The sequence below is a fragment of the Gymnodraco acuticeps genome, unplaced genomic scaffold (genome assembly GCF_902827175.1).
Source record: "Gymnodraco acuticeps unplaced genomic scaffold, fGymAcu1.1, whole genome shotgun sequence".
Classification (NCBI taxonomy): Eukaryota; Metazoa; Chordata; class Actinopteri; order Perciformes; family Bathydraconidae; genus Gymnodraco; species Gymnodraco acuticeps.
The window spans coordinates 2,410,348-2,435,711 of record NW_022990295.1 but is presented as its reverse complement, the minus strand read 5'-3'; the positions used below and the strand labels follow the sequence as shown (position 1 = coordinate 2,435,711).

Sequence of the window (25,364 nt, the reverse complement as noted above, 5' to 3'; positions counted from 1 at the left end):
TGGGTATATGGAGAGAAAATGCCTGTCGATGTGAAATCCCTTTTAACCTCTATGGATGCCAGGACAGCCTCTGTGTTATTGACAGCTTTCATAAAAACATTTATCTCTCCCTGCTTTATGCAACAGTCCCAACCTTACAACTAGACAGTGACAGCCTGTTGAAATATAGCTTGTTGGGTAAAATCACGTAGAGGATAGCAGAGAAAGTCTTGAGGACAAATATGAGCTATACGAGAGAGCACACAAGCCATGCAGCTGCAACGAAACACATTAAAATGTACCCTTCACTTGACTTCACTTCAAGGGATTAGTGGAATATGCTTGCTTATCAGCGTAATTCAAGGGATTTGAGACAACTGGGGCAAAGTCATCAGGACTGAGATGAAGACCTGTGTCGACAAAAATCAATACATCCGTGCTTTCTCTCTCTCTATTTCCCAACTTCCCACCCTGGGGTATTAATCCCCATTAAATCAAATGTATCCTAGTGAGCTGTTTTCCACATCATAGGGTTTGTGCATTATAAAAAACATTAAAGCGTTGACCCAATGAAGGCCATTATTGTTTCCCCAAACCACTTCCTGTTCCAAGTCCATTTTTAGATCCTTAATGGAGGCAGTTTCAACACTCGCCACATTCACCACACACTCACACTATGAATCACAGCATCCTGCTCTGTCTTAAAGCGTCAATTGTCCTCATATGTCCGCGCCAGATGTCTGTTCATACAGAAATATGTTTGATTTGATTGAGGATAAGATTTTAATGATGGGTCAAAATACACTTTTAATACCTTTGTACATTTTCACTGAAAACATCCTCAGAGGCAGAAAACATCCTCAGAGGCAGAACTTCTGTATTAAGCTACTTAATTAAAAGATGCTTCAGAAATACAAAGCCTCGTCAACAGGTGGACCAAAATAATCCACAATTTAAAGGAATAGTCTATGTATTTTAGAGAATTTTTGTTGAGAATTAGATTAGAAGATTAATACCCCTATAATGGTTGTTGGTAATGAAGTTCCGACCAGTAACTAAGTGGTTAGCAAAGCTTAGCACAAAGACATAAATATAAATAGGTTGAAACAGCTAGCCTGGCACTGTCCGAGTGTTAAAACCAGAAATGTCTATTTTCCCAGGAAATATTAATTCACTATCAAAATGATAAAGATCGAAAGATTTAGCGAGCCAATTAGTTGGCCCTGAAGATTAGGGTGGTCCTTAGTGCCATGTACATTTTCAAATTCATTTATTTTAAGCTCAAACCACCGGAATTTGTTATGATAGTCAAGAAAACTCTCCTGGTGAATTTTATTCAAATTCCAACAACATTTACACCTCCCTCATCAACCTTGAAGTTTAGCCTCAGTAGGGTGGTCCTTAAACCCCCCCCCCCCCCCCCCATCGACCTGAGCTGCCACACCAGCAGCCACGGTGCTGCAACTGAGGCTAAACTTCAAGGTTGATGAGGGAGGGGTAAATGTTGTCAGATTGAGGAAGAAATTCACCAGGAGAGTTTTTCTTGACTAATAGAATGAATTCTGGGGGTTGGAGCTTATACTTTCCGACTTTCAATTTTAAGGACCACCCTACTGAAGATTCTGGTTAGCACATTTTGTTACCTTTAGCAAGGCTAGCTGTTCCGCCCTGATTCTAGTATTTATGCTAAGCTAAGCTAACTGGCTGTTGGTTGTGGCTTAATATTCAACTCACAGACAGGAATTGCATATTAGAAATATTTCGCCTAATATCAAACTTTTCCTTGAACGGATCCCTCTGATATACTGCAGTCAGATCAAGAGGAAAAATATGTTAAAGTTTCAGGACAGCGGGGGTTGAGCTCTAGCTTACTTCAGCTTTACTTATTTCATGATCTAGGCATGTAATCACCCAATAACATGTGAATGCTGCAGTTGGCTGCTCAGATGGGCATCATTCACACTCTTCAATCATTCACCACTTTACTTTCCCATAAATCCATACACTCATGCTTTCAAGCACTTCTGGTCAACACTTCAGCTCAATACTCTCCATTAACTCAATTATGCCGTGAATTAGACGCATGTCCACGCTGGTGTAAAAATCTCTTGTTAGATATGCTGTCGATTTCTCTTTAGGACACCTGCAGATCAACATGAAAGGAATCTGTGCTTTGATCCTGGACAAGTAATATACACAAGCAGACACACACACACACACACACACACACACACACCCTATGTGTACAAATATATTTACTCAGTGTACTATCAAAAGGATGAAAGACAGCAGAGGTCAAAGAAACAGTAGACATGTCTCTACCACGGCTACTTCATGCTGAAGCGGATAATTCAGCTCATAAAATCTTACCACTGACAGATGCTAGTGGAATTTTTAAAAGATATATCAAAGATCCACAAACCGTAGAGGACAAAGTTATAGAGCGCTATGACTCACCTCAGTGCTCCTGGGAGGCAGGGCGTACGTTTGACCTCCAGCGTCGCTCTCAAAGATCTGAAACCAAGAGACAAATAGTTAGAAGTGCAGACAGAGGGGCACCACACTGATTCACTCATGAGCGATTAGGTCCGCGGGAACTTTTGCAACACAATATTAGACACACACGGTGCTATTATGTAGTTAATTAAAAACTACGTGTGGCGAGTGCAGGGCTTTGATACTGCCAAACAGGGCCGTAGCCTTTGAAGGTGCAATGGTGGAAATGTGGAGGGGGGTGTGTATGGATAGAGTGGTTTCTGTGTAACAGAGAGATGAAAGGGGGAAGCAGTCCGGTTACAGATGAGAGTAGGACACGGCCCCCCCTTTTTCCATCTCCACACCTACCCTTCAGTGTAGAAATCTCTCAGTTCTTGATCCATTCCATCTTCCTCCACCTCTCCTCTTCAGATCCCCTTCCTGGCTTGTGATTGTAAGGTGTGTTGCGTCAGTCTAAGCTCGGAGCTGGAGGTGACTGTGGCCTCAGAGGGCTTTAACAACTCTATAATACAGCGGTGACACAGAGTCATCCGTTATGTGAGGGTGTAACTTCAGCCCTTGCTCAAAGAGGCCGCAGTTATCAGCTTTTGCTGAGATACTTTGTCATTGGGAAGGAGAGGCATGATGGGTGGCACAGCTGGTGACAGAAATAGGGCATTTTGTTCTCAAAACGGGGTCTGACATAAGCCCAAGGCTGCCGAGTTGAAGAATTGGTGTACGGAAGAGGCTTGCCGACTCCTTCCCCTTTGCTAAGGATAAGAATTACTTTTCTCCAAAAACAATCCAAAGAAGTCTCCTTTACAACGAGGGAAAAACTCGCTCGCTCCTGTTATGGTAGTAAGAACCCTTATCTGACCTCGGAGCAGCTGAGTACAGTAACTCTCCCTCCAGTACATTTATAAAGTGGCTGTAAACAGTGCTGCCTCGCTGTAAACTGACTAATTTTAGAAAGCTTTACCAAGTCTCCCACAAATCCTCGAACCTTTCTGGCCTACTTCCCGCAGACGACTGCCGGCCAGCTCCTTACTGTATACAGAGCAGGCCTAAGACGGATGAGATGAGAAAACGAGAGGGAAGGAGATGGGGGAGGAGAGAATAACTTTAGGGCAAGGTTGTCAAGCGCAGTGTTGTAGTGGTAAATGGGATTTAGGCTTAGTCAACACTGATGAGTCAGTATGGAAACTGTGGGTGAAGGACCGCGGGCTAATGCTAATGTTGATGCTCTAGGAAACAGGAGGTTTGAAAGAGAGGATGAGGCTAAAGGGAATACATGGAAAGTTACATGGTGAGATACATTGGGGGAAGGAGTTAGATGAAACTCTAGCTTTAGTAGATTAAATAGGTTGGATAAAGGCACAAAAAGGATAATGTTAAGGGATAAAGAGAGTCAAAGGGAGGATAGAGATATTTAAAAAATATTGGAGAAAGCACGGTCTGAGAACTTGAGAAGGTAACAAAAGTGGATGGAAATAGTTTGGCTCCTCAGACGGCCTTGCGGTCCAAAACCTTCTCAAGCAAACAAACACGTGTCTCGTCAGTACATGAGAGTACAGCCAAGCAGCTGATGATGTCATTTAAAATGGCCACAACGAATATAACTAACACAATGAATCATCTTTCTCTTTTGCGGAAAAAAGGAAAACAACACAAAAAGCAGATGTCCAAGAAAACCCAGCACTGAGGAAATGCCTTGAAGCACTCGGGAGGTCATTTTCTGTTCTTGTAAGGAACTAATGTAAAGCAAAAATACCAGAAAAGCACCAAAATGGTCTTGTAAGAGCTGGGGGGAAAAATAAAGGGAGGCTGTTTAATATTTAGCGTCTTTTCATTGACCATCTGCTGGTGTCTGCGGGGATGAGGAAAAAGTAGAGAATGCCATCTACCACATATGGCTCTCAATAATTCATGTGTGTACTGCAGCGCCACCTCGGCCTTCTGCACTGCGAAACGTAACTGGGCCTCATTAGACCGGCCGGCTGGAGTTCCCCGGGAAAATAATAACACACACACACACACACACATACCTAGTTGCTGACAGACGTGTGCAAAGGCCCAAATATAAATATCACAGAGCAGGTGGTGGATGTGTGAGTTAGATAAGAGCAAGCGAAACAGGACAGGGAACAGGGCTCACCTACTGCAGAACACGATTGGCTCTTAACTGTTCTAATGCCAAACAATACGAGACCCATACTGGCTTCACAGCAAAACAAAACCAACCCAAGCTATCTCTCCTTTCCTTTACTTCCTGCTAATGAACGGCGGTCTATAAAAGACAGCGCAGATGAGTGTATCCTGTGGCGATTCTTAAAATAAACCACCAAGGGGGGAGTTTTCTCAAGGGCCGTGCCTTCTGGGAAAAGAGTGGTGAATCTCTGTACCAATAAATAACCAGCTTGCATGGGACTAATTACTAACCTGAGAGGATGAGACCCCCCCCCCCCCACTCTGCACCTGGGTAAGGAATGCCCCTCTGTGTATATGTTGATGGGAGGTGTGCACTCGGGAGGGGAAGTGAGCTTATGTGCTTCTAATTAATAAAATCTCCTTAGAGAGAAAATTCATGACTGTACCAACCTCTTGCTTTCTTTCATGCCGTTGTGCATGTGAGTAAGCAATAAGGCAAGGTTTCAGAGTGTTTCATTAAGGAATATGCTCAATGTGCACTGAGGGTGTAAGTATCCCAGTTTTTCTCCGCAGTACTTCCCGAGAGACTGAGTGCAGTATAGCTCAACACTGTGTGCACGCATGCATGCGAGTTCTGCATGCTCATGTTATTGTGAGGGTATTTTCCCCTGCTGAATAAATTAAGTGGGTGATCCTGCATTACAAATCTGCTAATCCAGACCACCTGAGGAGTTTCATTACTCTGGGATTCAGAGGAGATGATTTAGCGTCAGTTCAAGGTGTAAGTGCCTCCATCGGGCTGACAAGAATATTAAAAAAATCACTTGCAAGATGTTCATAATGTAATCTTCTGTCCTATTTTTTATAAATGTTTTGATCATAAAGAAAGATTTTCAATAAAAGCATTGAAAGGAAATGTTAATACTTTAGTGATACTACTGTATATCTAGTCTCTTAAACGTAGTGCTATAGGTATTGGATGTTAAAGGGACTTTTAAAAATGTGTTAACAGCCTGCTTACAGTATTGCATAAGGAACCGCAAATCATGACGTGCTAAACATTGCTACTGGTAGCATTTTGATACCAATACTGCATGTAAAGCACCTGTATTGTATTATTTAAACAACACTGAGATTTGTCTGTGTGTAGTAGTAGTACCTGCGATGCGGAGGGTCTCTTGTCCCGTCCCCTCTTGGTAAGGTTGTCGAGGCCTTTGAGCGAGGAGAAAAGTCCCCTCTTGCGATGTCTGTACGTCAGGGACAATGAACGCCTTCTGAGCGTGGCCTCATCTTTGGAACAGATCTGAACAAACACGCACTATCAGAACTGAAAATCATTTAGGTCACCCAAAAAAAAAATCCCCATCTAATCAGATTATCTTAATTAGGTGTGTTTTCCTCCAGGAATGCATTAAGGGAGTGTTTTCTGGATGTTTTTAGGTTTAAAATGGTTTCTGTTACAACATCAAGTAAAGAAGTATCACATTCAAAAGGGAATGTAGAAAATGCCCAAAACTGATTGTGTATATAGCGTGCATTTATTTATTAGCCATTCATCTTGTCTGAGAAAGCCTCTCACCAGTGCATGGAAGGAGGAGACAGAGAAGATCCCTAGGCGTCCCAGGGTGGATTTGGTGGGGCGGCTGGCGATTGCCAACAGACTCTTTGGGTTGGGCAGCTCTCCCCCCTGTAAACTGGCCAGGTAGCAGCGCATCCTGAACAGATCCATGTTAAACCTCTCCAGGTTCTGTTCCCACTGCTGGATCTGAAGGAAGGAAGGAAGGAAGATAATTACTTTACAGATGCTGGATGGGAATTCGTGTTTGTGTAACATTGTTGGTGGGCAGCTGAGAAAAGAGAGTAGAGGGGAGGTAAACGAGGAGATGGGAGGAGGAGGGGGAGGCAGGAAAGGGAGAGCCAAAGAGGGGGATCCAGGGTCAGCCGAGGGATTTCCATCAAAATGCAATTGCTTGCAGATGTTGATGCAGGGCGAGGGCACAAATGTGTGGAGCGTTGATAGTGAGGGTGGGACTGAAAATCTAGCTCACTAAATCCGTTTTTTTTATGCAAGTCAAGAGAGAGTAGTGATGTTGCCCAGACCACCAGTTAAACTTCCACCCCACGCAAAAACACACACACATTTTACAGTCGTTTCCCCCTTGTCCCCGTTATACACTATGTAAGCTATGAGAAAGGGCTTATTTTTCTTGGCTGGAGAGCGGTTTTAATGAGAACACTCAAGTTAAACAACCCTCTATAACAACTGACTTTAATAGGTCTCGTCTGCACTGTGAGTTCATTTACAATAACGCACCCTACGGCGTGGTGCTATTAGCTCTCATTTACATTGATAGCATTCTTGAGAATTAGGAGCAAGCTGAGGAGCAACATGGGGGCGGTGTTTATTTAAACTCTGACTTTTCAAACTTCTTAAACAAAGAACTTGGACAAAAATCAGCACAAGATTATACTGTTGGATATTGTGTACTAAACCCATGAAAACAGCTATGTACGCAGCTGTGCTGGGGGCCATGGTTAACAAGCCTTGAGTCAATGACATTCAGCCATTATTATCATTCCAGGCTTGGACCATGAGGACGACTGCCAGGAATCCAACATGCTTTGTGTAAAATATGACCTTGCACATCCCTGGAAATTCAGTATGGTAACATTCAAAGTCGATTTTTTTTTTTTTAGCCTTACTTCGTATGAAAAGTAGCTTTTAGTGGCTAATGTAAGCTAACCAATGCTAACTTGATGACTCCTTTTTTAGGGTCACATGTTTTGGCTTTAAGCAAAACCCTGTAATTGTCAAAGTTGCCCAAGTCATCAAAGTTACACCTTGTCGTTAAACTATGGGCTATAATTACCAGCTTATTACCAGCTATTGTCTGTGGACTCAACCCAGTCTCACGGCATTTCGTGTTCACCAACACGATTTTTAATCTATTGATTCGTGTTCCCCAACACGATTTGCCCCTTTTTTTTCTTGTTGCACAGCACGATTTTAAAAGCAATTTATTTCTATTGCCTGCAGCACGTCTTTTTCTCCGATCGGGTCGAGGAAGACCTGAAGCTGTGTGGTTCATAAAAACATGTTCTTACTCAATATCAAGCCACAATTATTGCTTTTATTTTAAATCGTATAATTTCGGACTTTTGTTGCCGTCTGTGAGGAAAATAAATGGGGCTCAGAGCCACAGAATACTGAAATCTGTATTTTTAAATATTTGTTTCCTTCTAATTTGTTATTCTTTTCAAAAATAACACACTGTTATTTACTCACCAATAACACACAATTATCCTTGCTTTTATTTATTGGTTTAATTCCATAATCTCTGGCTTTTTTGGCGTCCGTCAGGAACTGAATTTCAAAATAAAATATCCGGAAACAGATGTAGGACTATGGGACATTTCGAGCGTCATTGCGATTGTCAACCTTTCTGAGTTTAGGATGGCCGAAGACACTCCACTACCCATAATCCCCAGCTATCGTTTAGGACTACAGTCCCCCGTAAGGTTACGCAGAGCGTCAAACAGCTGTGTGAAATGGAACGAAACCACGCCAGACTATCCAAAACTGGAATCGAACGCCCCCCCAGAACTACACATGCTGGCTATTGTGTTTCGCCAAATGTTCTATGGGACGTCTCTACTGAACGTTTTCGTTTTTCCCACAATTAGAAGTTGCCAGTATTAAACACATTGGCGTTATCAAATGTAAAACTATTATATATTATTTATTATAATTAATAAATGGGTGAAAATCGCTATATATACCCACATGACAGCTCATTGTTACTTTGTAATTCTACTCCACTACAATTCAGAGGTTAACCTGGTATTTTTACTCCACTGCATTTATTTGAGTTACTTTGCAGATTCTGATTAATTATGTGAAATATAAACAACCCTTAAATCAGACTTTAGTTACACCTGAGTAAAATTCAGGGAAGGTGATTGTCAAGTGCCAACAATCAGGAGAGATAGTTGATAGTTGGTGCTTGAGAAGACTAAACATGTATCTGCAATTGACATGAATGGAAACGAGTAATAAAGTATATTCATTACTCGTTATTCTCTACTAATAGTTAATTAAAGACTGTATATTATGGCTATTTTGCACATCCCTTTCAAGATTTTCAAAGGTTTATTGACATATCATATACACAACTACGGTGTAGTTATGCAATGAATGAAACACTTGGGTCACAGGTTCCTCAACAGTGCATTACAAGACATCTATCAATATGTGTGTACCTCCACCATTAAACTGTCATATTCTGCACATTTCTTATTCAATCTACATACATACGAGTATAATTCATATGTATAATATCAGTTAAAATAAGTGCTTCAACATAGTTAACATTGCAGGAAAGCAATATATTAGACGTTAAGTACTTTGTCAGGCTTAATATTTATCTGTAGATAGATACCCCCAACGTTTTTTTCTTATTTAAAAGAAGACCTTAATCTGTTATTTAATGTTTAAATAAAGGTTAATTCGTTTTCTGTTTTGCACCTCCTCCTATTAATATCTTTGTACATGCTGCACTAAACTGTTTTATTGTAGAGATCACTTTATAGTATCTTCTTGATTTTTTATATTCTATATTTCTATATTTATACTTTCCCCCTATGAAAGTATGTACTCTTAATATTTTTTTAATCAAACACAATAATTCAATAACGTGCTTTAACCACTAGATGCACACAAGGTACACAAATGTTTTCCGGATTTCATATCATATAAACACCAAATCCCAGCATGCATTGCGGCTAAAACATCCAATAAACGAGCTTAAAACCATAGCTGAGGATCTTGGGTAATGCCTATGTCCGGTTATTTTTATTTTGAAATTCAGTTCCTGACGGACGCCAAAAAAGCCCGAGATTATGGAATTAAACCAATAAATAAAATCAAGGATAATTGTGTATTATTGGTGAGTAAATAACAGTGTGTTATTTTGAAAAGAATAACAAATTAGAAGGAAAAAAATACAGATTTCAGTATTCTGAGGCTCTGAGCCCCATTTATTTTCCTCACAAAAGTCCGAAATTATACGATTTAAAATAAAAGCAATAATTGTGGCTTGATATTGAGTAAGAACATGTTTTTATGAACCACACAGCTTCAGGTCTTCCTCGACCCGACCGGAGAAAAAGACATGCTGCAAGCAGTAGAAATACATTGCTTTTAAAATCGTGCTGTGCAACACGAAAAAAAATCGTGCTGTGCAACACGAAAAAAAGGGGCAAATCGTGTTGGGGAACACGAATCAATAGATTAAAAATCGTGTTGGTGAACACGAAATGCCGTGAGACTGGATTGGTGGACTATAGAGAGATTGTAGGCATTGTAGCACATGTAGCATTAGCATAGCTTAGCATGGATCTTTCACATTTTCACTCGGCTGAACCTGAACTCAAGACCTTTTACTTAAATCCTCGCAGTGAGTAAGCATAACACATTTTTTCAATCTATTCTTGGGTCATTATGTATAACAAAGTGTTCTGGAGGAGCTTCGAATTAATTCCACTGAGTGGTTTGAGATGACTTCAGATGGGGAGCGAGGTATTACCGAGTAAATCAGATAAAAGCAAAAAGCAAAGACAAATTTAGGAGAGGTGCTGCTTTGGAAAAACTTACGTCTATGTATAACTATCACACAAGATCCTAGCATGCTTTTGGATTTACATGCCATCTGGATCTGTTTGTCAACACTTGAAATATCCTTTAACCTCTTCATTCAGCGTTGTTCTAAAATAGTCCTGTGCATAAAACTTGATTTGATGATTCATGCTGGGGTGCATCACTGATAAAGGCCTACTTGCAATCTATTGCTTCATACAGCTAGCGACTTGAAAGAGAACGGGAAGACAATCAACCAAAATCAGTGCAAAGCAGGGCATGTTTGGGCCCATCTGGCCTGCGTGCAACACTTATTTACATTTATTTCAAAGCTATTAAGCTCGGCAGATATGAGTTTGTCTTTTAGCAGATTCTCATCTCTTCTTATTTCCCCTCTTTAAAATCTGCCCCTGGCTCTCTGTTAAAAGCCCTAATGCGAAATATCTCTTTCAATGCAACTTGATCGCAGTGAGTGTGCGTTGAGCATGAGTGTGTGTTCAAGCAGTCTTCAAAAGAGATCTACTGGCACTGATTTCGGTACACATGGGTGGGGGAGGGGGACATCAAAGTAATGCCCTGTTGGCGCTAGACAACCCCACCGAAACCTTAAATCTATCATCAGCCTTGGGCGCCTGTATCAGAGTGCTGTCCCGTACCCCTCTGACCCTATCATTGACTCCAAGCCCGTCTGTCTCTTTGTCTTCTCTGAGGTGGCACACAGGCTAATGGGAAACAGATCTGTAGTCAGTCAGTCTCGCAGGCCGGCAGTGACATCTCCATCTGTGATTACTGCGGTGAGCTGTTCAGCTTCCATATTGCCTGTTCTTTATAATATTATACTTGTATTACCTATCAGGCCACTTTAACTCAAGACCAAATAACAGCCCTTCCAATAAGTATACATTTTGCTTTGCTGAAGTCAGTGCACAAAACTGTAGCTATGCAGAGCATTAGTAAGAGGCCCTTTAAGTCAATGACCACCTGAGTCAAAATGGCAGCTGGATTACCCCGCATTCCCAGCAAACATCATTTTTCTTGAAAAAGTATTAGGGTTCTTGCTCAGATAGAGATTATGGGCTTTCTCATACCCATCAGTAATCTGCAGTACTGTATGTAGGCTACAGCCAAGCGCTGGATGCTTTGGATTCCCCCCCGGCTGTGTGGAGGAGGAGGAAGAGGAGGAGGAGGAGGAGGAGGAGGAGGAGGAGGGGGAGGAGGAGGAGGAGGAGGAGGAGGAGGAGGAGGAGGAGGAGGAGGAGGAGGAGGAGGAGGAGGAGGAGGAGGAGGAGGAGAATGCATGTTGAGAGCCCATTACCAGGAAAACATCTGGAATCTCAATCTGATGCCCGGAGAGCGAGCTGCTCCCATGGGCCCCAGCGCGATGCGTTTGGGGACTGATGCATTTAAGCTACTTCGCCCACCCACAGACAAAAATAACGCACAGGCTTGTCACCACAGTAGAAGAATCGAGAAAATTAAGTAGGGCACATCATGTTGTTGTTACCGTATCACGTGGAATGACGATACAGAGAGGATTTATTTCAAGCAACAAAAGAGATGCTTTACGCCATTGAAATATGTCACAATGGCATAACATGTAAGATGCAATAGAGTCCTAAAATATTCTCGGTTTTCATTTTCGATTCAGCTTGAGTCTCACTGTCCTTATCATTATCGGTACCTCACCTGGTTCTCAATTGCCTTGCGGTTCTTGGGGTCGCTGACCACTGTCAGCTGCAGCTCGGCCATCTTCTTCATCTTCCCGTCCATATCAATCTTCTGCAGCAGGCCGCGGACCTGGCTCCGCAGCAGGCGCACTGTGTCCTCCTTCCCCTGGCGCTTGGCCAGCAGCGAGGCGCTGGCAGAATGGATGGCTGTCACCCAGTTCTCCAGGTCGGTCTGGTTGCTGGCCTGTGAGGGCAAAGAGTGACAGGGAGTTCGATTTGATGAAGTAGAAAGTCTTATATTACCGTTAAAAGCTGGATTCAGAGAAGCAAAGCTTGATAAATCTGCTAATATTGCCAATGCTCTGCTATCATATTATTCTACCATAGATCAGATTAAAATCATTGTGTGGTATGCAGGGCTTTGCTGGATCAATAAAAGAAAGCTGGATTAACGGCGCCTCTATGAGAAAGCGCAGGTTGTGAACTGTTGCTGATATTAAACACACATTTTCCTTGTTAATGAACCGCTCTATGACTATTTCTCTGTCTTTATAAAGCGATTCATTCAGAGGAAGCACGCCAGGTGACAATCAGTTGAACCTCCTTTCGATTGAAAATGACTCATGCTCCACAGGCCATGTAAGTTGAAACAAAAAAAGGATGAAACCCTGCCTGTCTCCATGCTAAATTATTTTCTCTCTGCTTGCCTCTGGGGCCATGTCAGCTCCACACAGAACTATTTCATTAGATGTAGGTCTGGATGCCACGACACACACTGCGGTCTAGGAGGCTTGTAATGGAGGAGGCTACACGGAAAAGTCGAGGCTAGGAATGGATTTGGAAGCGATATGTAGGTCAGTAAGCACAACGAGCAAATAGGATGTGCTCTCGGACCCTTTAGCTGGAAAGTCACTGCACTTTTGGGCCAAAATGTGTAATTTCACGAGCTTTACTCTGCATTTCAAGAAGATGCTGCATACTTCTGTTTGTTACCTTTGAGGTTTGTTAAATACGTTTGCTGTCATCGATGAAAAATTCAAAGTTCTTAAGATTTATCAGCAACCTATTTCCGGGAAACTTTCTGTCAGGAGCAATGCTATCACCTGGAAGAGGTAGACGTCTCCATACGAGTTGCTGAGGCAGAAGACGTTCTCCTTTTTTGGGTGCTCGGGGACGGCCTGGACGATGCTGTCCTCGGCCAGGAGAGCATAGCGAGGGGACATCTCACGCTCCGGAGAGCCTTTACTGTAAGTCTCGTAGAACAGCAATGTACATCCTGGAAGAGATGGGTAGAAGACAAACACAAAGACAGAGAGATGGATATAAATGTGAATGAGTAAATGATACAGAGAACACCATCAGGTCCTGTTTCTATAGACTGTTGGAGTTTGGTTTTTTATCACTTTTTTTTCCAGACAAAATGTGCTTTACATACTCTCAAATAGCCACAAGAGTGTCTTACTATTTTTTTTTTGCAGATTCAAAGAGGTGCTCTTCATTAAATACTCAAAAACAGTGTTGTGTATGCAGCATTTGTGTCCAAACACACATTTGGTGGCCTAAATTAAATATATTTTGGCAGAAGCAACAAGAGAATTTCCAATAAGCTTTTAGGGTGGGAGGGAAGGACCATCAATCAATGTCAAGCGTGACTCCATGGTCAAGGACATGAGTGTTTTAAGAGGAAAACCCTGTAAACAAAGATAAATCCACCTGCTTGGATAATCTAATTACCTGTGAATTATTTAAGTCGGCACATCCTTTGACAAAATGTAGAGTTGCATGATGTTTCCCTCACTTCGTGCCAGATTGAAACTCACCTTTCAGGGTCACCCAGTACTGCTTCCACTTGCGGCGGGTCACTAACTCCAGCTTCCGGTCCTTGTGGAGGGTGACTAGGGGTTTAAAGGAAAGCCAGCCGGCCCGTCGGACCACCCCCTGCTCCTTTTCAAACAGCATATCCAGCTGCTCCAGGGAGCCCTCGGCCGACTCGCTGCTGCTCTCCCCCTCCTCGGTGCCCGTGGATGGGTCTCTCCGCTCACAGCGTTCCCCTCCTCCCTGACCAGTGCCGGTCTCCAGCTCCCTCATGAAGTTCTCATAGATGTTCTGGCGCACGGCATCGTTGGCCGTTTGGTGAATGGCTCCTGATGATTGGGCCCTGGAGGCCCCGGGGAACCAGAGGAGGCTAGAGACTTGAGAGGGGGAGGTGGTGTCTACGGTCAGCCCATCAACCCCACTATCGAAGGCATCGGTCAGGTCCTTGTAGCGGGTCTCCTGGTAAAGACAAAGAGTTTAGAAAAGGTATGAGCAGAATAACTTTGTAGGGGTAACATGACTCATGTCTCTTTGATTCATCACCAACTTGTTTCGACATTTCAAAATGAGCTGACAGATTTATTGTTTCCACCTATTCAGAAACGCATCATAATTTCTCCTAAATGTACACACCTTTGAATTAAACAGAAGCAATGAGTTGACATTGGGAAATGTTCAAATCAAGCTGTGTTCCTTTCAATTAGCCCCAAGGCATCACAAAAGTGAAACTTTTGAAAAAACATAATAGTCAAACCTAGTCGAACCTACTTCAAAGTCTGCATTACAGTCTAAATCTTTTGCGAGGGCTGAGAAAGTGGGACACATTTCCTGTGCCGGTACCTGGGAGGTTGGAACCCTTCAGGCTCAGACAATTTCACATCATTTGAGGTCTGCTGTGGCTTCCCAACTCCCCAAATGAACACTTGATGGAATTGCACTCTCATGATTAGAGACAGCCTACCTACACTTGACTAGATTGCAGCATTGATTTTGCCCATGGCAACAGAGCGGAGTGCTCTCAACATGCAGACAGAGAGTGAGCCGTCATGCCGGAGCTCATCTTTGTTTGTTCCTGTGTTTCACCCGGTCTTGTGAATGTTTTCTTTACCCTTAATACTATTCCTATTGTTTAAACTTAGCAAAAAAAGTCAAGTTCCCGAAATAATAGGCAAAGACTAGAACAGTGCTCAAAAGCATTTAAAAATGATGCTTATACGGATTATAGTATCCTGCAGGTTTCTGTTTAGCTACGGGACAATGAACCCTTTGAACCCACAGCGTTCAGCTGAGGACAACCTTCCAGCCTGAAACACATAGTATTTGAGTAGTAAAGACATAGGAAAATCTCTGCTGAGCCAAGTTTGGATTTTTTTTCTATTTTCCTTTAGCTGACACAGCCCTAATTTGCCCACCCTCTCCCAGTTCTCTTCCAGCTGTGTTTCATTAAAGGCAGGTTCTTGGCCTTTGGCTTTAGAATTTGTGGCGTGACCTTTAAACCCACAACAGAGTCCTGGAGTTCAGGTGGAGGGGAACTAGAGCTGGAGGTGCTCCTGATTTTTGGTCGAGCTGCTGACAGGAGGCACTGAGTATATTCCACAGAGGTTTGGCATTCAACAAAATGGCCCCCGGAGAACAGAGGAAATTCAGTCTGAAGAGTTTGAAGCACCTCTGTGATTTCTAAGAGGACTTGTTGCAGGACTTGTCAGTCGCTTGTAAAGAGAACCCCAGGCATCTTCTTATTTTTTTTGGCAATATTGTCCCCAATCTAACTTTTTCAAGCTTCAATAGAAATGTAGTCTTCTTATTATTTATCTCTAAAACAGAGCCCAAATTGTTTTAAGTCGCTCACAATATTTGGTGCTGGCAATTCATGTTTTTTTTCTCCAAGTAATCACAATCTCTTAAAGGTTTCTTGAGGAAACAGGGACAAGCCTTCCATCAGCTTTGTATCTGGAGAACAAAGATTGATGTAAATCTGCAGGTGCTAATCTGCCCTCGAAAGGCCAACACATGGCCATAGATTAGCATGCCATTGTGGCTAGCAGTAGATTTAGAGGCAGCCATTACTAATATAAAGTGAAAGCTGTGCAACACTTAAAATAAATACTGTCAGTCCAGCGCATATTTGTCAATACAGGCTGGAGTGACAGCGTCAAGGCAAACTATCACACATATTTCACTCGGCATTAGCCGCTGTTTTAAGCACGGGGAGAAAACTAATTCTTCCTCTAGCGAAGACGAAAATACCATCTGAATACACGATTGTTCTATTCTGGTTTGTTGTGAGACCCAACTGACTGAACACAAATCCCGATTAGCAGATTTATTCTCTGAGGACAACGGAGGGGGAGCCCAGAAAGTCTGCATCACACAACAGCCAGAACCACCAGAAGTCATTCATTAACATTAGAGGACGGGTGGACTTAGTTTCAGTCTAACAGAGCCTCTCAAAGGCTTACAGCTATTCTCTTGGCAGTGCCCAAACAGTGTTCTTAAAACATTTTAGAAGGCAAAGCTAATCGAATTAATTCAGAAACAATTGCTTACAAGACTCGAAGACATGAGTTCAGGCTCAGATCCAACAAATGTTTTATGTCAAATTAAAACCAATTAAGAATGTAATGTTTGCACGACAAAATCACATGGTTCCTCGAATCATGTGCACACAACATGCAGACAAGCTGTGGTTATTTCCAACCTCTCATCTGACCCTCATCTGAATGGTACAAGTATAATTTTACTACAGGGAAGAAAATATATATCTGCTCTCTGCTCGGTGTCCCGTGTGTTAGTAATCTGGCTCCATTCCAAAACGCCTATGCACTTCAGGAAGAAACCTTCGAAACCTTAAATAAAATTAAAATGTTGGACTATTGACACCTAAGGTTATGTACATCCGACTGCAAAAATACACGCTAAAAACATTAACATGGAACAATTCTGTACATTTTACAACTAATAAAATACAATCATAAAGCACTTCAGATTTACCCACCAAGATATAGTCATCATGAAACCTGCACTGCAGCCCTGAACTCCTCTTCCCGGGAGAATCATCCATGTCTCACGCTTTGTAATAGAAAGTACCTCTCATCCTTGTTCCATGCTCACAGAAAACAAACAAGACCCAGAGCTGGCTGGCTTACAAATGTCATTTTGTGCCACCCCACTGTGGCCTGTCTCCGGACAGCTGGTGTTGCAGTGCTGAAGAACTAAAGGACGGTGGTCGGTTCCAGGCGATGCCAAGACCACCGCTGTGGCAAATAATCTTTGCCAGACAGGAAACTGTCTGTGCGTGGCTGTTACTGATGCACTCTCCTGCCTAATAAACTGTAGCTCTAAGGATAGTAGTGAGTGCAACACAGAAGACCACAATTAGAGGGGGGATACATTTATCCTACGTGTGTTTAAACTATAAGGGCTTTAAGCTATGGGGTAACTACAAACACAACATCTATGCAACCTATGCTTTACATACCATGTTGGTAAGATCGCTGTGTGAACCCTGTGAGTGATAAAGAAATGTAGATTATCAAAATGCTCCTTACTTTGCCTAATTTTTTTTCTTTATTAATGGACAAGTCTTGTATCAGAAACAAATTGTGATATTTTGTTGTTTTTTGTGCCTCCTAAGAAAAACCAATAAAATAAAAATATTGAGAAAAAAGCTCCTCACAAAACTAAAGATGTCACCCGAAGACGACTCACCTGAGACTTCCTCTTCTTGCGGCTGAGGCTTCCTGTCCAGTCACTGAGGCGCCTGATGCGGTTTTTGATGGAACCTTTCTTATGGATGCCGAAATCAGATCCAGCCTGCTCCTGTTCAGGATACTGGTCCAGTTCCTCGCTCATGGTATGGGCTTTGGGCCTGCGACAGGGCAGGGTATACGATGAGTACTGACAGGCCTCAGGAGGCTCTTCCTCCAATGGTACGTCCAGGACTGATGCAAAAGAGGCCCTGTGCGTCCTATGGCCTGCTGGAGGCTGTTGTAAATGGGAGGACAGGTCTCTGGCTGAGGGAAAAGTGGCAGCCATCGTAGAGTCCTTGTAGAGGTCTGCGATGGACACAGGAGGGGACTGTTTAGTGAAGGAGTCAAGCTGGTGAGTGGGGGAGTGGACCAGTGTCCTGCTGGCAGAGCAGGGTTGGTCCTGCTCACACAACTCAGTGCTGGGCCCCCAGGGAGAGTCATACCAAGAGCCATCAGAGCTCAGTGAGCTGCCCTTGCTGGTCCTGGCCGTAGAGGAGGTAGAGGCCGCTGGGGGACCACCATGGTGGCCTTCCTGCCGACTACCACTTGAGCCAGGCAAACTGGGAATGGAGGCGGACTCCATGTTGGGAGAGAACTTGAGGAGTTGTACGGGGCCAGAAGCCTCATCCAGGAGGAGGGGGTTGCCCGAGGTGTTGGTGAACTCCACCCTGAGACTGCCATCCTTCTTGATCACCACCCGTGGGCTGCTCTGTTCCTCTAAAGCCTCTTGATCATCACTGTGTCCATTCAGGGTGCATCTATTCAGGTCCGCCCCATATGGATTTTCTTCATACTCATCTGACATGTGCCGCTTTCGTACTCCACATCCAGGCGATCGATGCCAGCTTTGTTGACCTGGGCTGCCCCTTGTCCCCTTCGAGTTGTAGTCATAGTGCCTAGGGGAGTAGGGCGGCCGGTTTTTAGGAGGGGACAGACAGCCTCGTCCAACACACCTGGCCTTGTACCCCGAGCCCAATGGTGCACTTCTCCACCACGTATGGGGCGACAGAGCGTCATCTTTGGATGTGCGGAGCTTCAGTGTGTAGGGCTTTGGTTTTCCAGGGACACATCCGGTGCCTTTTGTGGCCTGGATGCTATATTGGCTCTCTGAGTTTCCCATTTCTGCGTGGAAAAAAAGGGATACAAAACCATAAGGGCAAGGAAATTATGCCTCTGGAACATGCATGGCTCTCACACAAAAGGCAGTAAAATATATATGACATAACGCCAGCTCATCAGAGACCTACAATTAACTTATTACTCATAAACAATAATGACTACAGTCCCATAAAACCATACAAAATCGTTGGTTGTTTCCAGTGTAAAACAGCAGGTCTAATATCTTCCTTATGTCCTTTAAAGAGGATAACTATAAGTAACTCTATCACTTCTGGTCATTAACCTGTATGGTCCATCCCCCTCATATTTTACTACATTTGTCTTTTTTTTCAATAGAAAAGTCATGTCAGATGAACAGGCTTTAAGCTGTCAAGCTGTTATGCGTGACAGAGTTCGGAACAATGTGAAATCACTTTCAGACTGTCCACAAAACTCTTACATTAGTGACGGAGAGCCGTGACCAGACAGACATTTTATTCCAGGGTTAATGCTATAGCAGATAAACTGCTAGGACACTGTTGCTGGTAAGAGACTGTGATGTATCTGCAGCTGTGGTGAGGCTATGGACCTTTAACATGTTCTCAAATCTCTGAATTAGCACACTAGGTAGATTAAGTTATCACTTTACAATACGAACACTTAAGTGTTTAGCTACACACCCTAGGGGAAGGTGCTGAAGCAAAATATAAAAGACTGAATAATGAATATTTTAAATGGACCTTTATATTTTAACATCTATGGTTGCTATTATGAAAAGAGAGTTGACAGATTTGAATATGTAGGCATATCCCAGGGACACATTTAAATCAATTTAATAATAATATTGACAACCCAGATAAGAAAGACTCACCTGTCTGAAAGTCTCTTCTCAGATTGGATCTCCTATGTGCGAGGGTCCCTCCGCCTCATCCCAATAAACTCATTCCCCGGTCGTCTGGCACATCTGAAACACAGGGAGAGAGAAGTTGACTAAGCGCGTCTCTTTCTACAGACTGTAATTTACAGCATGTAATAAGCTCTGTGTTTGATAACAGGTGTGCCGGTTAAAGAGTACACCTAATCCGCAGCATTTGAGAGAAGACAGTGTTTGGTACGCAGGCAATCTAAACAGGGTGCAATACTGAAAGAGCATTTAAGAAGCATCTTTCTTGCAGTAGTTTGAGAATCTAGAAAAAAAATACTTTTTGAGAAGGTTGGAAAAAATAACTCAGCCAAGATCCCGGAAACAAAAACATTTCCTCCCTATGAAGCTCGAGTGAACTTTACTCCAACCAAGTTAGCAGTAGTATCACATGAACTGTGCTCTGTACTACACAGTACAGTAGTGCCACCCTGGCGCTACAGTAGGACTAATTGAAAAAGTCACTCCACCCCTCCAGATTTCTCCTCAAACAGTCATCCAAACCAAACATTAGTAGCATTTTTCCACCTTCCCGCAAGTAAATGACGTCGTCTTTGATCGGGGTTGGGAACGTTTTTGAAAGCCGGCAACAGTTTACCCGTCTGTTTATTTTTAAACTTTGGAATCCTAGCTTACTTTTTTTTTGTTTCTTGTCACTGCCAAATTTGTCCAGGGGCAGCATCCAAACCCAGAAACGGCTGAGGAGCGCTCTTTGCAGAGGCACCAGGCATCTTCTGAGAAGCAGTGAGTCTTGTGTGTGTAATATCACCCGGTTACATGCATGTAGCTCACACTCCAGGAAGGCTTTCAAATAGTGCTAACTCCACTAAGCCTGGCAGCACATGTACAGAATGCGTAAGGTTACAGTGTAAACACCCCCTGCCAAAAGCCCTAACCTTCAGGATTAAGTGATCTGCAGCATTAAGAGTTTATCTGCTCCTGCACCTCCACTGTGAGGCCTGATTATATAGTGTTTACTGTTAAAATGGACTACAAAAGAATGTGTTGAATATAATAAGTTGAGGGAAATTCCAGGGGGACTTGAATATTCTAAAAGTAAGGAATACGAAGTTCAAGGACTGACCTTTAAAATAATCAAACATGACAAGGACACAAATTAAATGAGTCTCTCCTTCTTTAAACTCTTTGGAAAGAGTGTGAAAAAGTAGCACTTGGATGTACAGTGGAAACTTGGCCAGAGACATGTTGGCCTGGTAATGAACTTGACCACTTTGAGCTGATCATTGGATTAACCAACCCTTGCTTTGTCCGTCATGAGTTAAATGGTAAAGTACTGATACAGGGAGAATTGGTCTAGGCACTATAACCCAGAACCAACCAACCCAAACAGCTTTCTTTCACGAGCACACAACATGTCCAGGTTTTTCTTATTAGTTGAACTTGGGCTAGGGTTCACATTGACTATAGGCAAATCCAGGCCAATGGTATTTATGGATACATGTTCAACAGCACATGACTGTTCCACCTCAGCATTTGAGCCCCTATTAACCTAGAAACCTCCAGGAAACCTGGCATATTTGTTTTCAATTCCCTATTTGTTGTGCATCTTGAAGACAGAAAGTGAAAGGCAAAATTACTCTAGTTCCCTGTATGAAAAAAACGTATATAAACAATGCTCTCTTGAGTAAAGACCAGGAAAGCAGCTGCCGACAACACTAGGAGTCAGCATAAAGCTGGTTGTCGAACTTGTCAGAGAGACTTCGTTCTTTGAGCGCATTTCTCACAAACTTCATTCACACAGAGCAGGGTTGTGTGTGTGAAAGGCTTAAAGGTGAGCCAACACACAAACCTAAAAAGACACACACGTTCACATTCTGCTGCAACTTCAACTGCAGTATAGTGCGACTGTTTTGGGAGAACAACAAGACAAGTCTTCCTTTTAGCTGCAAACCCCTGCACCCAGTCTGAACCTCCCTTTTCCCCTTCAGTCCTCTGTTCTCCTCAATAGGCTTCCTACAGGCCATCTGCTCAGGGGCCAAGGGACCACTGCCACCCTAGTGCTCCTCGACACACCCCATGACCTGGCATTCTTCTCTGGCTGCCCCTGGATGTCTCCCACATAAGCTTCATGTTTAGTCTGGCACCGGGTGTATCTTGGGTCTGCAGTTCAGGCAACATGTGAGGAATGGGCCACACCTCGACGCGGTATAAACACAGAAGGTACATGGTGGCATTGTGTTAAGGAAGGACCTGCCTTTTTCCTACATGAAGACCACCGGGGCATTTGGTGAACAGAAGCTCCATCAAAGTCTGAAGAAGCAACTTTGCAAGTCCAACCCTAATGCTCTTGAATCTAAACGTGGGACCAAAGCTGAAGGAACAAGCTATTGACACAGCAGTGTGAAACACAGGGCAAATCCCAAGATAACTTAGCCTCACAGTAATTTCATGATGCTGTAAGTGCAGTTTTTTTTACTTACTCTGCCATAGAACCTTGGAAATACAATACATGTTCAACTGTTTCCCAAAGGAGAACAGTATAACAGCAATGCTAAAAATAAAAGGCTAACACAGTACTTCTGATGTAAATAAATAACGCGAATAGCGTGTAAAATAATCTCATACAAAATGACATACCAACAATGCTTTATAATGAATTATAATACTGTGAACTAGGATCTATGAGGTAATGTGTTATTGGAGGTGACTGTTAACACAATCACACTGCCTTCCTGCTGTCAAAATCACAGCCTATGGGACTTGTCTCTTATCACTTTCCTTTGGCACCCTGACAACTGAGCTCTTAAAGGAGCAGTGCCCTTAAAGACCCACACTTTAAGACGCAGCTCAGAATTCAAACGTATGCAAAACAACCACACACACTTTCTTTCAGGACAAAAGCAACAACAGGAAATGAAGAAGAGAAAATAGGGGAGAACATTCCCCTTCCAACTGAGCTTTTGTCATATGAACCAGATTTAAAGCATCTTGCGGTTGTTTGCTTGTGAGGAGAAATGTCAATCTATGAATCACTCAATGAAAGCCCATATTACTGAGTGGTGGATTCAGCCAATGCCACCAAACATCCATCAAAGTGCTTGTTAAGTGTCTTTTGGACTTTTTCATTATATATTGAGAAGCTCTGTGTCTGGCTCATGACCAAGAATGACATGGCAGCATTCTGTAAGATTTATACACGTTTGCCCACTGGCATTCCAGGGTGATGCCAAGAAAATTTAAATGTTTCCAAACACTTTTGTACAATGGGATACCACCGAGTTAGTATCAAGCAAGTTTCGCATGAGATAAAAAAAAAGGTATGTTAGTTAAACTCAGTTATTCTCATGCGTGAACATGAGTCATGGATAAACATGCTGACAACCCTGACACACACTGAAGTGATAAAGTCTGAGATTGTGAGAGTCATTTTGTTGTATCTTCAAGTACAAGCAAGGTAGATCACCAGAGCTTAAGCACATACTACTATCTAACAGTTTCAGGTGGAAACTAAACCACACTCACACATACAGAGTAACCCACACCTGTGGATCTTAACAATAGGAAACACAATGCAACCTCTTCACCTTAGCCCCCTCTTAATCCAGTAAATAGGAGAAACAAAGGGAGAGAAAGATAAAACACAGAACCCATAACATCCCTTACCTCTGTGGCCCGGGCTTTCATCTAAAAGCTCTTTGAACAGCTTGCAAAGGAGAAGTCTAGCTGGTGGTCTCTGATCAGAAAAGTGGATTCTCCCTGTGTCTTAAAGCAACATACACAGCGCAACTGACTCACACGCCCAGACACTCTGGAGGACACGTGGAAACTCCCTCCCGGCATCAGCAAATCACAGCCCTCCTGGGGTAACCCTGGGTAACGAGGAGCGCCAAGAGGAAAAGCAAGGAGGGCTGGGAGGAAAAAGTGAAAAGTTCTCAACAGAAGAGCTCTCTCAGAAAGAGAAGGATGTTTTATAGCTCTCATCCATTTAGAGTCTTCGCTGCTAAAAGGCTCCACTGCTCCACTGTGTTGTTTTTCCTACATACTGCTTTTCCGTTGGCGAGGAGGAGGATGCGGGGCGTGTTACAGCCAAGGCGGTTTTCCATAGCTGTTTGAGGCGATTGAGCCAGACAAGCTGGCGTATAATGGCTGCAGCGCTGCCTGGGAGGCACTGGGGAGGGCGCAATGACTGGGGCTCTTGTCTGACCCTAAATACCACAATGACCCAAGCAGCAGGCAGCCCGCCACTAAGGAGGCAGAAATGTAGTGTGTATGTGTATGTCTGAGTAAGTGTAAGTCAGGGAATTTGAAAAAAAGTCCAGTGAGTAAAGACAGAGGTGCAAAAAAGAGGGAATTATACAGTGGAAGCAGAGGAGAAGCTGTATGGAAGTTTCTAAGGGCCAGAGGGGCCAAATATGCAGCTCTTTTTGATAAGCTAATTCAAATGCAAGAAAGTCAGTCAAAACCTTCTCTGGAATTACAATTTCTGAAACGCATTTACATTTTTGTGACTAAGCCTCATCCTGGCGGAGACGAATTTGAGACCGGCGTCTGTTAAAAAAGCATACACATTCCTCCATGTGTCTATAGTTTAAATAACTGTGGTCACATGGTCAAACTGGACCCATTCAGAAAGCCATACCAGAACACAACACAGCATCAAAACTGGACCAAGACTGTTCCTATAGCGGCTCCCAACTTTCTCGCGGTCTAGTTGTTTATTCCAGAGTATCTGAGTGCTTTTAGGAGACATCACTCCAACAAATGGGAAACATGAGAGCCTATTTCACTTGGATGCTCATTTTGGTTCTTCTCTAGAAATGCATCACGGCCTGAATAGCCATTCAAAGTCACGACCATGCCACGCTGAATGAGCAGCTGTGGTATAGTCCTCCATCAGCCTTCTGCTTGACATGGAGATGTCAGCCCCGGGACACAATATTAGCCGCGTTCACCACAGCTAAACAACATTGTTATCAGCATAATAGTCCTCGTGGCCTAGTCTGAGCTCCTCTCAAAGCCCTTTGTCCGGCTATAGATGGAGGCAGCTAAAAGGTCGGTCCACAACACGCTCGGAGAGGCCGGGAGGCATGAAAAGAGCGAGGCGCCAAGAAAAGAGAAAGAAAGGCGGGGAGGACTGCTGTGATGCATATTTATACAGAGCAGGTGCCGGGTCTAATTCCACACGGCAAAGTGATCTGACCGCTAATTAAGATCAATTAGGGGCCCAACAAGCTCTCCAGAGCCAAATGATATCCACGCTCTGGGCAACTGACTCATGCACACATCTCAAAGAAATGTCTTTAACTGCTGAACTAATGGAGAATTTGATGTGGAAGCTCAAGGTCATATCATGATAATTAGATCATTACTGATGTCATATTCTGCCTGTGTGTACCTGACTGAGATTTTACAGCATCTAAAGGAAAGGCGTATCTAATTTTGAGGAACATATGAGTACTACTATTGTATGCGCAGGGACACAGGTTTCAAAGAGCTTATCGACAGAGCTTTGCTTTGGGATAAAGCTTTCAAACACTGATACCGAGGTCTGAGACTCCTGATGGCCTTTCAGTGACTCGGCCCGATAACGGCAGTGGGTCAAAACCGAAGCCCCTCACAGAAATCCCTTCTTTCAATTTGAGGCCCCAGTTACTTTAGTTAGTCAAACCAACATAAGGTCATAAATCAACTTCAATAATGGATGTTAGTGAGGTAAAGGTGAGTGCAGCCTGAGGGTTAAGAAGTCCCAGAGTGCTTCCATTTTTCTTTCTTTTCAAACCTCCCACATGTCAACATTTGATATTTATTGTTTTAAAACACCCATATAGCATACTAGCTACATGTATCCAGCACATTTACTTTGCAGCACTTTCTGTCATTTAAGTAACTCAAGTATCTCAGACAGATGCACCCTA

General features: G+C 43.1%; 1 protein-coding gene across 3 annotated transcripts in view; it reads right to left on the bottom strand.

The window, feature by feature from the left end:
* The window catches only part of tiam2a (TIAM Rac1 associated GEF 2a), a 95,671-nt gene that overhangs the window by 32,065 nt on the left and 38,242 nt on the right, over positions 1-25,364 (bottom strand). For 2 of the 3 annotated variants that reach the window (XM_034221960.1, XM_034221962.1), the window contains exons 2-9: positions 19,438-19,530; positions 17,428-18,590; positions 13,725-14,178; positions 13,008-13,180; positions 11,924-12,148; positions 6,182-6,367; positions 5,762-5,905; positions 2,437-2,493 (exon numbers count right to left, since the gene is read on the bottom strand). In XM_034221960.1, the coding sequence (XP_034077851.1) occupies positions 2,437-2,493; positions 5,762-5,905; positions 6,182-6,367; positions 11,924-12,148; positions 13,008-13,180; positions 13,725-14,178; positions 17,428-18,588 (2,400 nt within the window). In that variant the 5' untranslated portion in view covers positions 18,589-18,590; positions 19,438-19,530. Of the gene's footprint in view, positions 1-2,436; positions 2,494-5,761; positions 5,906-6,181; positions 6,368-11,923; positions 12,149-13,007; positions 13,181-13,724; positions 14,179-17,427; positions 18,591-19,437; positions 19,531-23,112; positions 23,132-25,364 lie in introns of those variants that run through there. The other variant, XM_034221961.1, reaches the window with a different exon arrangement.